Raw genomic sequence first — 17621 nt, 5'->3', positions numbered from 1 at the left:
AAATTGTAAATAATTTTCAATATCAACCTTACATTTCAAAAGAATTACTAATTTGCTTATGTTATGCTCATACATGAAAAGTATTGCAAACTTGTCAGATTTTAGCTCTTAGCATACACATACACATTGATGCATCTGCCTCAAGTCCAACAGAGCATTCCTTGCCACTCAGCAACCTATTGGCATGCATAGTGCTCAAATGATGAGTTCCTCCTAACAGAATACAGTATACAGGTTGAATAGATGATCTTTCTCCAGAAAATATTAGCTAAATGAGCTTCAGAACATATTTTGTCCCTTTTAAAGTATTTCTCTTCTGCAAGGATTATAGGATTTCCCATAAGGTTAATAATAATGGCTATGGTTGCTCTTAAAAACTTAAAAATTTAAGTTTATACTGGTCTCCACTGTCAAAAACAGACTATTGAAATAACAAATGAGGTTCACTTCCTCAGAATGTGTAAATGTCCCAGCTTAGAGTTAAACTTTCAACAGCTGAAAGACAATACCATTGACACGTACCTGGCACTAGTTACTTGGGTTTATTTTTTCCTGGAAAGCAGTTTTGGGCGACAGAGTGGCGTCCGGGTTTCCCAGGTTGTTGTGCTGACAAACTGCAGTGGTGGTAAAGGCAGGGAGTCTGACAAAATCTCATTAATCATTTTAAATTAAATCCAACATTCCACTCCAGCACTGCCAAGAAGAAAGCTAACTTTTACAAATGAATACTCTCTCTGAAAATAACTGGTATCCTGATCATATTGCTTTACAAAAATACGCTTGATTTCTGTAAGGAACACATTGAGTATTTTTAAGCTTAGAAAATGCATTTTTGGACTGCTAGGAATCTGAAAAGTGCTTTTTGCTTGTTTTCTCTATTAAGGTCTATGAGTGAACCACACAACTCAAAACTAAGAGCTTTTTTTTCAATGGATTGAAGGGTTTTGCTTTTCTAAAAATTTAAGTGCAGAAAGTTTGTTTTTAATGCAAATGAATTTCACATGGGAAATGGAAGTATTCAATTTAGATATTTTCTCTCAGCATATTTATATGAATAAGAAAGGAAAACTGCAAAGTTACTAACATTAATATTAGCAAAAAGACTGAGGTGACGATGGAGCAATGTGATCTCTTTTAGGTTTTTTACATACACACTTCTGTAACTACTCCTAGCTATTTGATTACAATTTAATTACAGTATTGTATGGCAATTTTGAACTTTGAACATCTCATAATAGAGTACCACGTAAAATTTTATCTTACTAAAATCACGATTACATGCAGATTATAAAAGTTTCTATTTCTCTTTAAGGCAAAATGAAACCATAATGTGCCGATGTGAGACACAGGAAATACTTTATATCTGTTCTTTGCCCACTTTAATGGTGCTTTTGGGCTTAGAGTGGTAGATTTTTCAATGGCAGAGAACAAGTCATCAGCCCTAATGTTCATTAGTTTTAATACATCCATGAAATATTTGAGAAGAAAAAAAATCCTAATCCAATAAAGGGCAAGTAAATATGACTTTCCTAAACTTATTATAATTTTGATGTTTTAACATGATCAAGTAGGTATACCTCAATTTTGTTTAAATACTTAATACTCATTTTCTAAAAACAGAACAATAAACAATATCAGATTGCACAATCACATCCTTACACAGAGAACAAAACTATTACCACTTCAAAAAAGAGCAATTCCTGTTGGTAAACTTGTTTATGTTAAGAGCATTAATAAACTGCAGAATACTGAAGAAGAAATAGTAACATTTATTTGTCCAGCTAGTCAGTTTATTTTCTTAAAGCTGTCTTCTGAAACGGTTTACATTTTTTCTTCTTCCAATGTGGGGGGTGGAAGGGAAAGGTTAAAGAGAACAAATTGAATTTTTTTTCCTGAATGCAAATTTCTCACTTGCTTCAAAATTGACAAGCATGTCTCAAACTTGTATTTGTTTGGGCTTCTGTATGTTGAAGCAGCTTTATTTTAAAAAGTCAAAGCTGTATAAATGTATTGTTTAGCATTTGAATGAAAAGTATTCTAGACAGAAATAGAGTCTGAGAAAACAGATAATATCAGATCCTGTCTATAGCAAGCCATGTGAATGTCTAATATATGTCATATTCCTTCAATAAATGCAATCAGGGCCTCAGAATTTAATAAAGGCAAACATGACCTGCATTAGTGTGACACTTTCCATGGACACAGGGCCACTCATTTTCCCTGACATGAAAACAATTTTCCTTGTCACATCTGTGTATACTGAAGTTACCAAACTTTTAGAAATGGCCATTCAGAACAATTCCACTGTCTTTTAGGACCAGAACAGCGAGTGTGTGCAGGGGGATGGGCTGCAGGCTCATTTCTTCCCTCAGCACTGTGTACAGTGCATACAGTTAAGAGTTAAGGCAACACCACATGGCCAAAGTTCAAAGGACATGCAGTGGTGGAGTCACAATAGCTTGGCAATCACTTTGTAGTTATAAGCATGATCATGCTCATGTAATTAGACTTGAGATCCTCTACAGAAGTCTTCTGAAGTGCTTGATCAAGTAGCTATTTCCACATCACATCGTTTAGTGACACCTGGATCAATGAAATACCATTATTTTTAAATGTGCGTGGAGACACCAAGTGCATTGAAGAAGATGCTGTCCAAAACTTTAAGAGTTTGTGGAGGGCAACCAAGAGAATTTTTCTCACTTTTTAAGAGTATAATTACACCGGCTGAACTTTTTTTCTCCTTTTAAGACAGAAAATTGTGTAGCCTCATGTAAAGTCTAGATTGCTAAAATGCAAAAAATTCCTTCTCAGCCACTTTAGAGATAGACTCAAACTGGAAAAAGGACAGAAGAAATGTCTATATTAATCAGTTGTTTCTTGGTTGCCTCTGAGGGAATTCACACTTGGCATGTTGTGTTTGCTGTTTTTTGTTCAACTCTGCGTTAGTAACTAAATGTACAGCATGAGTTGGGTGCTAATCCTCTAACACTGTTCAAAATCCTGTCGTGAAGATCACATGCTGTTATCTGCATGTCATTAGGGTTTTGTTTTCTTTTCCCCTGGACTTGTCTTATGGAAACTTGAATTGTATCATCCTGTTTCTAATTTATCTTCTTGGCTGCTACACTGGCCTTCAAGTTTTCTAAACCTTGCTAATAGATGTACTCATCCATTCCAGAAAAAAACATGTTCTGTCTGCCTGGAGGCTTTGCTCTGTATCAGGGTAACTGGAACTTAAGAGAAATGCAGACTAACAATTCATACTCTCTTATTAGTGCAAAATCAAAACCAGTATCACTAATGTCAACCTAAACATAAATCAGAAGAGAATTAAGCCTTGCTCTGCATTTGTGGTTTGAGAAGAAAATATTTTCTAATAAGAAGAGTTCTAATTTCAAAATTCACTGAATTTTTCTTTTAAAGTGTATAACTTTTGAGGAGTGTTTCTTAGAAAACTATATTCTGCTGTCTCCACTTAAGATCACTTTAAGGACCCCAGAGACACTTGTCCTTTATTGCTGGTTTTACAAATTATGCTAAAAGTTTTCCATTTTTTTTTTTTTTGCCCCTGTAACACAGGAGCAGATATCTGTGCCTTAAACAAAGCTCCCCACTGTACCATGTACTATTTGTGTTTGAGATTAATTGACTGCTGCAGAACACATCCTTGGACTTTTTGAAACACATGAAACAACACAGGGTGAGGAGTAGTTATCCTGAGCAAGGCAAGTGATACTGTAAACCTGTCTGGAATATGGCTGCAGTACTGCCGGCTCCTGGCTTTGGCTGTGTGTGCTACATAAGTGCAATGGCATTTACACTGGATTAAATGGAATGTAATAAAAAAGTACTTTTTTTCCATGCATTTCTGTTTGTGGAACAGAGCTATAAACACTTGAAATAGCAGTAATAGCTACATCTTTTTCCTCCCATCATTTATGTAGGCCTTGTATGAACTGTCATTGTCATGACTCTTCTCACATCTAAAACAACACTCCCTCGGTGCCAAACAGAAAGCAGCAGCATAGGCAAAGTGCATGGCTGTGAGGTGTCATTCCTGCATTCAATTCAGATTAGTTCTGTTTTACAGATTAAGAATACCTTCCCACCTCACCTCACGGTACGGTAGGGAAAAAGAAGAAATATACTTGTTACCATGGTGTATCCAGATGCTACTGATAGCTGAATATTATGTAAACAAACATAATCAGGAGCAGCTCTTACTTCAACTGCATGTTACATAAATTTAAAAAAAGCTCTGCTCTGTGAGTTGTCTGAACAAAAACTAGGCAAATCCTTATTTAATTCCTGCACATGCACAGCAGTTGCACTGCTAATACTCTCCACACTTCAGAAAATGTCAAGACACAACCTGACCAAGTAATTTTTGAAGTACTTCCATAAATTTAGAACTGTTTAAAATCTAGCTACATGACAGCTTTAGAAAGTAATTCAGTATCTGACTCTGAAACAGCTCCCCAAACCTGCACAGTCACTGCTCTAATCTTGCACCGTCAGTTTTTAACAGCCTTAGCAACGAGTCATCTGGTATATATTTGCCAAGGCATTTCCATCATTGACACTTCTAGACTGAGGGAACCAGTTGAAAGCAGCAACATGTTGGTCACTCCTGCCACTTTCCCTGTTTAGATTTCTTCTTGCTTACTGCGCTGAATAGGTGATTGTAGTTGCCCTGTTTCCCAAAAACTAGTATCTGCAAAAGGGGTTATGTACGTAAATCACGTAAGCCTCTCTGCACACTGCATGATTTCCCCTGGCTACCCCTGTATGGCATCAGGGTTCATCTAAAATAGAGCCTGTAATCTCTAAAATTGAGTGAATGGCAGGTGGGCAACATGCTAACTCAAGTTAATAAATACAGTATAAAATACCAGCTTAGATATTTTACAAGTGTTCTATCATCTCCTAGAATAAACTTTATTGTAATATTCAGACCAATGTTCCTCTAACTTAGGTATCTGAGGTAGTCAGCATTGTAAAAAAATGCAAATGGAAGTCAAACACTAATTTAAGAGATAAAAGGAGAAATTTTAGTTAAAATACTTTACAATAAAATAATTATGATTATAAATCTCTTTAGTTAAATATATACACATTACATGGTATTCTAAAAAGAATGAACTTATTAAAGTTTCAAGCAGATCTAATGCACAAATTCACCACTTTGTCAGCTTAGACTGTAATGTCAGTTTAACATTCATAAATGGCTGTGTCAGACTAATGGCATTGTTTTGTGCAAAACTAAAAAAAAATTATGAAAAAAAATTCCTTCTGTTCCTACAGTAAATAGATAGAAAAGGTAGTTTACACATACACACACTTATACACACAAACTTTGATTGCATACAGAGGTTAGAATGACCAGCACTAAAATAACCCCCATCTCTACAAAGTAATTAATATCTGGAATCGATGTAATTTTTGAAAATTATAAATTTTAAGTGCTAGCAAATTGTGCTTTTAGGCAGCCACATGGCCAATAAGGTAGATGTTGTCATAAAGGTGCCCTACAAAATCTTCACTAATATTCTGTGCAGCTCGTCGCGTATTTCGGATGAATTCCCTCTTTGACATTTTGTTCTTCACGTGAGGGCTTGTTAGATCAATCGAAAGAAGAATCAAAGAGTAACACAGTACATAAACTGCATCTAGACAAGAGAGAATAAATAAAAAAAGTTTAAAAAAGAAACTGTGATCATTGAAAATATTGCTCCCTGCCTACACACACACATATACATCCAACTACTCAGAAGGGTACCCCAGTGAAATAAAATTTAATATGGAACTTTCAAAGTAATAACGTCAGCACACTGCCAAATGAGAATTTACAAATCTCTTAGTATTTCTACATAATCCAAAAGCCACTAAGGGCTTTATGTATTTTCATTTAAACAGATTCTTAAGTTTGTGTAAACTGAAGACAACATCCTGCAAAAGCTTATCTTCTAAATATGTAAGCAGTTCCACTGCTGAAAACTGCCTCCCCCAACCAGTTAGAAATGCTTGTTAACTTGATTATGGCCTAATATTCCCTTTCATTTCTGTGAGACTATCCACAAGGTAAAATGTTAAGTAAGACTCTGCAAGAGGAAATTCAGAAATAGTAAAAAGCTCAAGTACAGACAAAAATGAAGGAAAGATAACATGGAAATAAACCCAACTAATCAGCTAAAAAAGAATCAGTACGTTTGTTTTTGGTTTTTGTTTTTTTTTTTCAACCCAAGTGGAATGCTGACTCTAAACTGAACCATTTTGTACTTTCAGAAATACTTGTTTAGGTGCTGATTTTAGAGCTATCAGAAACATCAGCATCGTCCAGAAGTATAAAGACTGATCCACTACTCATTTTTGCTTACCAGGGCTAAGGCCAAGCTCTCTCATCAAATCAGGGTTACAAGCACAGAATCTGTGAGAGAACTTTGTTATGAGAGTTTCAAGGTACTCCCCACGCTCCTCAGGAGCATGAATGTGTCTGAAGAACTCTCTCAGTGCATTTGGCAAGAACTGATTTCTGAAGTTGTGCAGCGTCACGAGGTCATCCAAAACATCTCTCCTGGTAGAATGGAAACCCACATTATTAGAAAAGTTTCTTTTAACTGTTTAAATACAAAAATGTGCAGATTTTAAAAACAAAAATTAAAGCTTTAGAATAGCATGAGCTTTTGTTTTTTCTGAAAGGTGAAATTATCACTAACAGTACAAAGATAATATAAACACATGTTCTTTGCTTATTAGTAGCCAAATACTATAAAAACACACATTAACCAGAATTCAAAATTTATACATATATTCAAAGTCTACATAGAGGCTTTGCTTCCTTTAAAGTGACAAAACCACTATAAAAGACAGTAAAGGGAACAGACTCATGTGTGCCACACATTTTGATGTCTAAATTGTAACAGGAGTATCTTGTTAAAACCAGGCTTCAGCTAGGCAGAATTTGCTCACATAAGTGATCAGGGTGTGATGTTCTCAAGTGTCTTCCACTGAACACAGAAACATCTAAAAGATTCAGACCACACCTATATTAGCAGATGTGCAAAAGACAGTTGAAAAAAATTTAGAAGCAAATTTGAAGAATATTCTCCTATGTTTAACCTGATTTTTACCTTTCAGTACTAAGATGGGAGTTTCAGCATTTAGAAAAGTAGTTTTTATTTTTAGTATCTGATTATGCTCTAATTACAAAGGGCAGATATATGGTAGTAGGAGTTGCTAATATTAACTTGCAATCTCATCCATTAAATGTTTTTTTTAGTATTGTCTAAAAAATTGATAAATCTGAAGTTTTACAGCACAGGACTGTCAGTGGTGGTAAACACTACAGACTCCTTTTATTCCTTTAGTAGTACAGGCTGAAGAGGATGAGAACCAGGAAAGGATTCCTGCTAGAACTGCTGTTGGCCCTCTGTTCTTCCTATTTAGGTGCAGTTACTATTCTCCTTCTCTTTCATGACACTGCCACACCCCAACATGATGGCATGAAAAAGCACTGTGGAGACAGAAGAGCACGCTACAGCAGGCAGAGTATTCCCTTCTGTAGCTCCTGATGTCTCCAAGAGGATTCTCCCTTCCATCTCAGAAGGTGTGCGCAACTTCCAATCAAGAAACATCAGGCAACCAAGTAATGGTTAGATGACTCAACATTAGTTAAAAAGCTATCAACCCTTGATAAAGTGATAACTACTCTTTCTGAATAATGCACACAGAGGGGAAAAAAAACCTCAAGTCAAAAAAAGCAGCAAAATATCTATGTAAGATTTTGTGAGGATGTGAGATATATTATTTATAAGTGGTGTTTTTGAAGATTCGTAATAGTGTTACAGTCACATAAATACTTGAACTAACTGTTCAGATTTAGCAGAACCATTACCTACTTGCATTTTTTTGCCTTTTTACATCCTTGAAGTTGCATCTCTACATTCAAAATATTGCTAAATGTGGCTGTACATTGAAAATTAACAGAAAATATCTTAAGAGAAATTTGAATTACCTTTCATCAAGGTAGATTCTCAGCTTCTTCCAATTCAGTGTTCTTGTGCAAAAGATAAACTTAGCTATTTCTTTTGGTGAATCGTCTAGTATGCCTTTGGACATAAAGTAGTTGACTCCCTGAGATAAAATACATGTACATATAAATACGTTTAATCTTCATAATGTATTTAGGAACAAGTATTGTACTTCACAATGTAGGAATGTAGTCCTACAAATTAACTGATTTGTTTTTCAGAATGATTCCTCCTCCTCTAAACCACATTTCAACATGCAGAATACACTCTAAAGTTATAAATCAAATGCAAAGAAACAATTTATTGTTATGGTTGAGATTTTACATACAGTCATAGTAGAAAATTTTAAATTATGAACCCCATAATGAGCATGACAGGTCTTTAATAATTTCTTTACAGCGTGTATCTGTAGTTTGCTTTTCATACTTTTGTAATAATATTTAAAATGTTGCAGGGACCATAACTGGTAATTTCGTAACTTTTGCAAATAAGAAAATCTTAGCCATAATATGTTTAGTCTTTAACATCTTCCATTAAAACAGTAATGTTCTCACATGTATACAATGTATCACATTCAAATAGATGCATTAAATGCATTTGTTTAAATGTGTAATAATGCAAATAAACACAAGCACGCTGATTTCAAAGCATAGGTAAGTATCAACATATATAAATATGCATACACATAAATAAGAACACTATGCCTAACATAAAAATAGTTTAAAAATACAGAATTGCATATAATTTATACTCATATTATGATTTCCAGAATTTTCCACTTTGACCAAGCACACATTTCTTATAGAATAAACACAACAAATTTTAAGTATTTCAGTGATATTCTGGATTCTCTCTGGTCATTGAAATATCCCAAAGCATAAAACTATTTTCCTTACAATCTCAGAAATCAAAACCCAACTAATGGATTTAAAAAATGTTCACATTTTTCAACAGCAAAAATCTAAACCTAAGAATAACTAACCAAGTTCTTCTGATGCAATTTGGCAGGGGCTGGGAGCAGTTCTTAGCATTTGTTACAAAGAAGTGTTACAACACTTAAGTACAATATATCTTGACTATAGCATAAGGTTGAAATGTAAAATGAGTAGGAGAGTGCATTTCTGCATAGAATAATGTACCAAGGCCACAACCTAAATCACCTTTAAAATACTTCTGAAATATTTTTTCATAAATCTTCTGATATCAAACTTCACAATATTTTGTAAGTCTGCCCTTTTAGTTTACATTACAGCTATAAAGATGGAGGGGCAAGCTGTCATTCAGTGTATAAACTAAACTTCCCAGTGCTCTTGAATTTTGTGTGAAAAAGAAATAAAGGACTGATGGAAGTTTGGAACACTTTGTGAAGTGGCTTAGTGAAGCAAAGTCTTAGTAGCATCAAGCAGGAAAATAGTTAGAATATATGTTTAAGAACACAAGTTAAAAGCCAAGAAACACCTGTAGTATTAACTAGCTATTTTTACCAGTCCATAGTTTTTGCTTATATATTTATAGAAAATAGCATTTATCAACATACATCTATTTTGTTAAAATAACGTCTTACAAAAATAAATAAAAATATAAAGGTTTTTAATAGGTAAAACAAAAAATCTAGCAATGTTATGCCCCAATTTTAAGAAAAATCTTTTTTCAGGATGACAATGTAACATGTATTGCTCTACAGGCTTGCATTTCAGCCCAAATTAGATCATATTTAAGTTTGTCCATAATATGGATGGACAACATAACATTAAGTACTTTCTTGAACCAGAAGTAAGTAAAAAATTAAAAATGGGAGATTAAAATGAACAACAAGGATTTTGGCAACTTATATAAGATGAGCAGCAGAATGCCTCCTTTACATATATCCTGATTTAATGAGATTTATGTGTTTGCTTCAGTAATAAGAGTTTGCTTAAGGTTATACAAATTGAAGCCTGGCAAGGAAATCTTGAGTAGCATTTGTGCTGCAATTAACAAACACTTCTGCAACATATCCAGAAAACAGCTGGCATGGCATAGAAGAGGCAGGATGAAAATTATACCTTTTTTAAGACAGACAATGGGTTGGTTTCTCTGTGACAGAAAATGCCCCAGTTTCTTTCTCATGCACTAGCTTGCAACTCAATGTAGGATCTCCATCTAATAAGCTACAAAGTCTTTGCATTACCATTCTCTATCTCTAATTCCCTCTTTTCCCCCACCACACATAACACTTGACAATACCTTTCTCTGTGAATGCATTTGCCTCAACTCCTTCACAAGCAAACGGTATAAATAAAATATACTTCACCACATGCCATTGTTTTTAGTTGCTTTTTATTTCATCCTAAGCTATCAAAAATACTTTGCAACAGTAGAAGCTCAATTTCTCTTTTAAGTTCTTAAATTTTGTCTCACAGCAAATGAAATTTATTTACAAGATTTACAGCATGTCATTGAATCTGCTTTTCATAACACTGTAAATACTGCCTTGAAAACCTCTCAGAACCCCTGCTTCAAATAAATCACTTCTGATAGCTAAAATGGCCGCTTGTGGCATATATACTAGCTGAAATAGTAGCTCTATGCACTATTAAAACCTATGCTAAGATTATGCATCAGTCAGCTGGTGATTCTCCTAGGAAACATTTGACTGCAGTCAAGTAGGCTGTCCTGTGCCATGATCTACCAGGTCTGAAGAGGCCTTTTTAACACTCGGGAGACACTGCAGAATGAGCACATACAATAGTTTTTAAATTCTGATTCAGAGCACTATAATGCTCTTAGCATTAGAGAATTAGGAAAGATGACTTAAGGGTACTTGCCTACCTTGCCTCTGTGGCAAGCATGTTATCTCTGAATTTCAGACAGCTCTGGATAAAATATTAATGTATGGAAGTGTTGATTTAAATTATATATGCAAAAACCAATTTTAAGAATAGACTAATAGTAACAACAAAAGCCATTTGTTGTATTTTGGTATGTTATTTTTTTACAGCTGCTTCTTTTTTTTCCAGGCTCACAATGCTTGTTTTACCAACGTATTACAGCACTGACACTCCTTGCTTGCTTTCTACCTGTTTCCAATTTCCATTTGTTTATATCCACCCAAGATATCTAAAATGGAAAACTTTTCTTTTTCAGTGTTGGTTTCCTTTCTGCATTGACTTTCTTCTTTGCTAAGAGTACTATCAGAGCACTTCAGGACAGCACTCAACATTAAAACTTTCGTAGTTGCCTTTGACCCCTCTGTTTAGATATGCATACAAAACAAACCAGACACATCCTAAGTTAATGGCACAGAAATTTTGGAATCAGTATCTAGTATAGCAGGGTCTCAATTTCTGTTGGTGATTCTAGGTAACACTAACATTATTCGTAAATAATAATTAGACATGGATGGTATTATTGTTCCCATGTTTCTAGGGAAGTACGCTATCTTAATACATTTACTGGTGCATCTTCTGGAACAAAATGCACAGTATGGATGAGATGTATAATACGTATTTTTATGATTGTTTTACTAAGTTACGAATCAAGTCATTTGTTGACAAATGTGGTCACAATATGTAATATACATTTCAAACAGTGTCTCTTTCACTGTATGTCTTTAAAATACAGTCTCGGTAATACAAACTTATGATGGCAGAAATTGCAAGTAGAACGCAGAAATATTTTTCATGTTACACAGAATCCATAACTAATAATCCACAAGATTAAACCACTGATTTTAATGTAGAATTATCAAAAGGTTTCAGCTCACTGTTCCAACTTTTTTTATAAATCACACAAAAGAACATCTTTCCTCTACAACATACGCATACTCATAATATTCTTCAGACAGATAAATCAATGCATCTCAAAATTGGCTTGCTTAGTAGATCACTATAAAATAGGATAAGTTTCAAAAAAACTTGCTGAGAAACACAGCACAGTAAACATTCCATCATCTACAGACTAGCAGGTAAGGTAGCTTTATACAAGTGGCTAACAATTTATAACCAGGAACAGGTCAAAAAAACCTGACCTCCCTGACAAAAACTAAGGGCAGTTTATAGTGAATGAGACAATCAGAAGAGTGGAAAGCCAGGCTTAGTGTAAGCACTGTCTTACTGTACTTTATTATTATGCTATGTAAAGGAAATCCTGACCTCACTGAGGACAGACAGTTTTGGTATAGTACAGATTCCATAAAAATAAATGCTTTTAAATAGATCAGTTAGAACCATTAAGGATGAAACAAAAAAATAGATCTTCTTTCCTGACCAAAAGATTCTTGTTTGTACCTTCAGTTTCAGTTTTAGTTACATAGCATTGATCCGTGTAATGAACTTGATAAAATGTTTTATAGGGAGTTAGAAACTGGATACGAAACAATGGGAACTAACTTCTGGTTGCTTACAAATTCTGAGTCATAAGCACACAAGATGAAATGAGCACTGCATGAGAAACATTTCACATACACCATACACTCTTTAAAATAAAATACAGCAGAAACCACATAGGCAGATTAAACAACATAATATTTATATTCAAGTGTTAATACTAACACTAAAACACCCCCCTCTCCAAAGAAACAACAGAAAACAGTTTCCAAAATCTTGGCTACAATGGTGGTGCCATATGAAAAAAACCCAACAAAACCAACCAACCAAAAAAAACCCCAAAAAAACCAAACAAAAAAAACCCCCAACCCAAACATGCACTAGAGGATTTTTTTTCAGATTACGTGTCACATGTTTAGGCACATCCTTTCAGCAGAATGTGAGCACCTGCTATGAATTATGCAAGCTCATGCACACAATCAACACATTAAATTACAGCAGATATCACAACACCATGCACACAACAATGGCTAACCAGAGAATCCTACCACAAAGTGTGTAGATGCTCTTCCCTACCCCGTGAGCCACCGCTAGCTCTGGAGCTGTTGCTGTGGAGCCTGGTTACCCATTTTCATGACATGGGCGGTGTCCTTTGGAGAATCTTGCTCCTGTGGCTGTAAGTATTCCTATTTTTATAGTAATTTGATCAGGTCTGTTATCAAATGTAAAGCAGAGTTTGGCAGGAAATTCGGAGACACAATTTGTAATAGTGGAATGTCGTATCATATATTCCAGTCACAGTGTCCTTATAATAATAATTCTGCCAATATCACAGTTGTAAACAGTAAAAGCAATAGTATTTGTGAAGTGTCCTGAAACTCAGGCCCTGAATGATTCCTACCAGGCTATGGTGCTCCACAGGGAGAGAGGAACAGAGCCCTTAGGAGATACCCTGAGGTTCTCGTCTCTCATTGAAGCAGACTGTTTGTACTACTATTGTAAAATATAACCATAATGAAGAACCAAGAGTAGCATAATAAAGTTAATACCTAATTTAGGTATGCTGTAAGTTAGCTCTAATTTCCAGATCTTAATTTCCTTTAAAAATAATGAATCTTCTATTAAGTGCCTTTTCTGAAAGTTCCAAATGCTTTAAACATACCAAGATTACTTTAAAAAAAGTTAAAATATAATGGCACATTATAAACTAAGATAGTTAAGTGAAAAATTATGTTAAAGCAAATTGAAATACAAAGAAAAATTTGGATGGACAATGCTGCGACCAATATACTTGATACATTACTGAAAACATGTAAATTACCTAAATACTGCATTTTGTTTGAAAGCTTTTACATTTATTACTAAATTTGTGACAATTCTGCAGAAAATCAATACTAATCACTCAAGTGGCCAGGTGCTGATGTCTTGATGCTGCTGTATCAGAGTTCAAGGCAGAGTTCTACCAGAGAAATTACAAAATACTCTATTTGTGACTGATAAAAGTAATGGTCTCTTAATCAAGCAGAATATGAGATAAAGCAAGAACTTAAACGAAATCACATTATTTCAATGATTCATAGAACTGCTTTATTTATTTCACCCCATGGTCACAAGTTCACACTTCCTGTATCATATCAGCAGAGTGAAACTTGCTTCTAGAAGCGTATCTTTTCATATCACAATCCTTTTTGTACTTCAGATTTATTCAATTACCACTTCCATGTATACGTGTAACTATATGCAGGAAGTTAATGCTATTTTTGCTCAGTACTGTGTACTCTATTTTCCTAGGAAACATGAAGCAGGAGTCTGGTTTTATACACAAAGACTCTCTCTGTCACTTGGGCATTAACTATCTCCCAGGCAAAAGCTGTCTACTCTCAAACTGTTTTCTTCTTTGAAAGGTGACAGACTGAAAGCAGAAAACGACTTTTCCAGTTAGTTACATGAATTTGTAAATCAAAACCTTTCAGTTTGACAAGCAAATTTTTTTTTAAGATAAATTTATGTTGTTCTATAAGGAAAGATTATGCACAACAAACACCCACAGAAATTAAATCAAACTGATCTTCAGGGTAGTTCAGCAGCACATCTTTTTCATATTTCAAGATTTGCTCCTTGGTAGTGGAAATAGGTAAAAATCCCCTACAAGAAAACCTAATTGTCATAGAAGTAAATGGACTTTATACCTCATCCTGCTTTGCCTGAAGTGGAACCAAACTCATACTCTGCATTTTAGCATTTTTATTTATGTAAGCATATTGTTATGCTCTTACAATTCACCACTGTCTCTTCAGCTAGGATATCTGCCTCATTCCAAAGTCAATATGTGGTTATGAATTTATGGCATCCACAGAAGTGTACAGAGCACTTAAGAGGCAAGTCATGTAAATGATGTGCACAGGTAAAATATTCAAAAAAAGACCAGAATACAGCTGTAGCTCAGTATTAACCATCCCTACAGTAAAACAAACACCTATTAAAACTTTGTTTTTGTATGACTATAATTAAAAAACAACAATCACAATTACTGTAACTGTTTATTACTGTCAGCAACAGTTCACTTACCTCATCAGGGTTGGCATTAAAGGTGAGACTGCCCTCATCTAGCTGCATATACAATTTTCTAAAAGAAAATCCTAGAGGCGGATTCTTATTGTATATAGAACAGTGACCCCAAGTGGATTTGCACAACCTATGAAAATAGAATTAATCTATTATAAAAATTCCTTTCTGAATTTCACAGATTTTACAGAAGCAAAATGTAATCAACACTGCAAAGCTAAATACTCAAACTACAGGGAAAGTTAGAAGTAGGTTGCTTGTAACAGTTTTTAAGTCTTTTGCATGTGTTTTTCTAAAATCTTCAATTATATGATTAATGTTTTCTCCTCATAGAGGTTTTGGTGTCTTTGAGTGCAACCTCAAAACATATCCCAGTAGGTGGCATCATGACAACCACACAGCAGAGACCTCTGGCAGAAGCTGAACTCTGGAGAACAGTAAGAAGTTGTTCTCTTGCTGTACTGTGATGGATTAAAACATTTTGTTTCTTTTATTGTGCCCCAGCTGTGCAGTGAATTGGACACCACATCTGCACAAAATTAGGCCATTAATTCAGCACTTTCCCCACCTGTCCTTTTTTGCCCAACTCTTCTTCCTCTTGTCTTGGCCAATCCTAATGACTAGATCCAGCCCCATCACTCTCTATCTTCTATAACTTTTCAGCTTCTTTTCCTTTTATTCCACCCTGACTCCTCAGTTTCATCAGTTTCTATGCCTCAGCTCAGTTTCTTTGATGATGCCATCTGAAATTACCTTTCACTTTCTACGCGCACTTTAGATTCCTTATTGAACTGGTAGTTCTGCTTCAACACATCTGCCCTGTAACTAATCAGGAGCAATGTTTAGGACCCAGCAGGTAGTCACTTGGAGACATGGCAAATATTCTGTTTTCAGTTCAGGAACCTGGGTCTTATTTGGACTGAGTTCAGAACTGCAACCACAGTACTTGCCAAAGCTTAAATACACCCTTATGTGTGTGGAATAGAGAAGATTTTTACAGAGATTATGCAAATTGAGATTTTTATTTATCGCTAATCAGGACACATTTTCATTACCAAATGAAATGTGGTATGAATGTATTATTTGGAAAGATTTAACAAAAAATGATTTAACTGTTTCCCAGAATAAACTTCAAGAAAAATATGTATTTTCCCCCCATATGGTAAGAATATATAGTGTGTGCAACTAAGAAGCTCTAGTATCTTCAAGCTTTGGTCTAAGGAATTTATTTGTATTTAGGGTGGGTTTGATACCAAGAACTGAGCACAATACAATGCATATTGGGTGGGTTTGATACCAAGAACTGAGCACAATACAATGCATATTGATAAACTTAGAAGCCTACTGATCTCCTTCACCAACATTCCTGTTTCCTATCAATGTAACAGTCCCGAATAGCAGAACAACTGTGACTAAGAAGTTATACTGCATTATCCTTTTTGTAGGTTCAAAAGCCTGATAGGAAGGGAAGCTGCTTAATTCAAATGCAGCAGGCTAAGGAAATAGATGAGGGAAGGAAGAGATGTAGAGAATAATGAAAGGAAAATAAACAACCTGAACAGCAACCCAACTGCTATAGTAGTAATACTGTCTGTTAAGGGAGAAGAAAATGTTGTGAAAGAAGTTACAAGTTCTGCTGACCATCTACTCTAAAGATAAATATGATTTCATGAGTCTTTCCTAGTGCTGTAAAACATAAAATACCAGAGAATATAATGTTAGTTACATTTTGATATTACACTATTTTATCTGAGAGAATGTTCCTTTATTTATTTCCCAGACATACAAATTCTGCATATGTTATACATGAATGTGTTTTGAGTGTTAGGCTGAAGAAACTTCACTTGAGAAAAACAGACCTTTTCTTTCTTCCCTCTATAACCATCTTCCAAAAAAGATACACCTAAAATTGCTACAAGCATCGTAGATGAGTTCTCATTCCATGCCATTTGCAAGTTTAGCTGAATAGGTTTTCTTGCTTAAGCTAGACATCTGTTTGAAGTTCAGAGAAGTAATGATACAAACACTTGAGATGTGCTTTTAGCTAATACAAAAGTGAAGACAAGCCCCTGTTTCTTTTCCCCATGCTAGCTCAAAAAACAGGTGTATAATAATATATGTATATTATATATAATATGATAATATATGTATACCTGTATCAAGCACACTTGTATATGTTGTAATCTTCAGTAATAGCCCATACTAATTAGAAATCCAGAATAACACATTTTTAAATGATATATGTTTCCTCTGTGTCAATCTCATTTAACTTAGGAAACCTTTGCTAAGGTTAGAATGACAAAAAGCACTTACTGAGACAAATATAAAATCTAATAATTTTTACTATGTCCAGGTGATCCTTCTTTGTTTCATGCTTACCCTTGCCAGAGGAGCTCATCATTAGCAAGATCCTGCCAGACACATGATGCTAGACAGAGATCAGTTGCATTCAGGTATGACAAAATAGTAAAACTAAGCTCTGGTGGCAACATTTCCAGGTTAATGAATCCTTCTTGTTCTTTAGATTTCCTTGTCTTCAACAGGTGGTAGATGTCAATGCCTCCTTGGGCTTGTTTGCGATGGCTCGTATTGGAAACATTGTTTGCAGGTATCCTCCTACCATGCTCTCTGGTAAGATAGCCTTGTCCACTGTATCCTTGCTGTTGCAATTGTTGGTTTCTAGCAATCCTCCAGAGTCCCTGACCCATCTGCGAGCCTG

General features: G+C 34.9%; 1 protein-coding gene across 1 annotated transcript; it reads right to left on the bottom strand.

Moving 5' to 3' along the window:
- Positions 1 to 1300: 1300 nt before the first annotated feature.
- Positions 1301 to 17621, bottom strand: FBXO8 (F-box protein 8). The gene is made up of 5 exons (XM_008641489.2): positions 17282 to 17621; positions 14906 to 15032; positions 8015 to 8133; positions 6378 to 6574; positions 1301 to 5669 (listed from the first exon to the last, which is right to left on the bottom strand). Exons 1-5 carry the CDS (start codon positions 17608 to 17610, stop codon positions 5482 to 5484), a joined length of 960 nt encoding a protein of 319 aa, XP_008639711.1. The 5' UTR covers positions 17611 to 17621; the 3' UTR covers positions 1301 to 5481.

This window comes from Corvus brachyrhynchos, unplaced genomic scaffold (genome assembly GCF_000691975.1).
Source record: "Corvus brachyrhynchos isolate BGI_N302 unplaced genomic scaffold, ASM69197v1 scaffold17, whole genome shotgun sequence".
NCBI classification, from domain to species: Eukaryota; Metazoa; Chordata; class Aves; order Passeriformes; family Corvidae; genus Corvus; species Corvus brachyrhynchos.
This window is presented reverse-complemented; position numbering and strand designations above follow the sequence as displayed.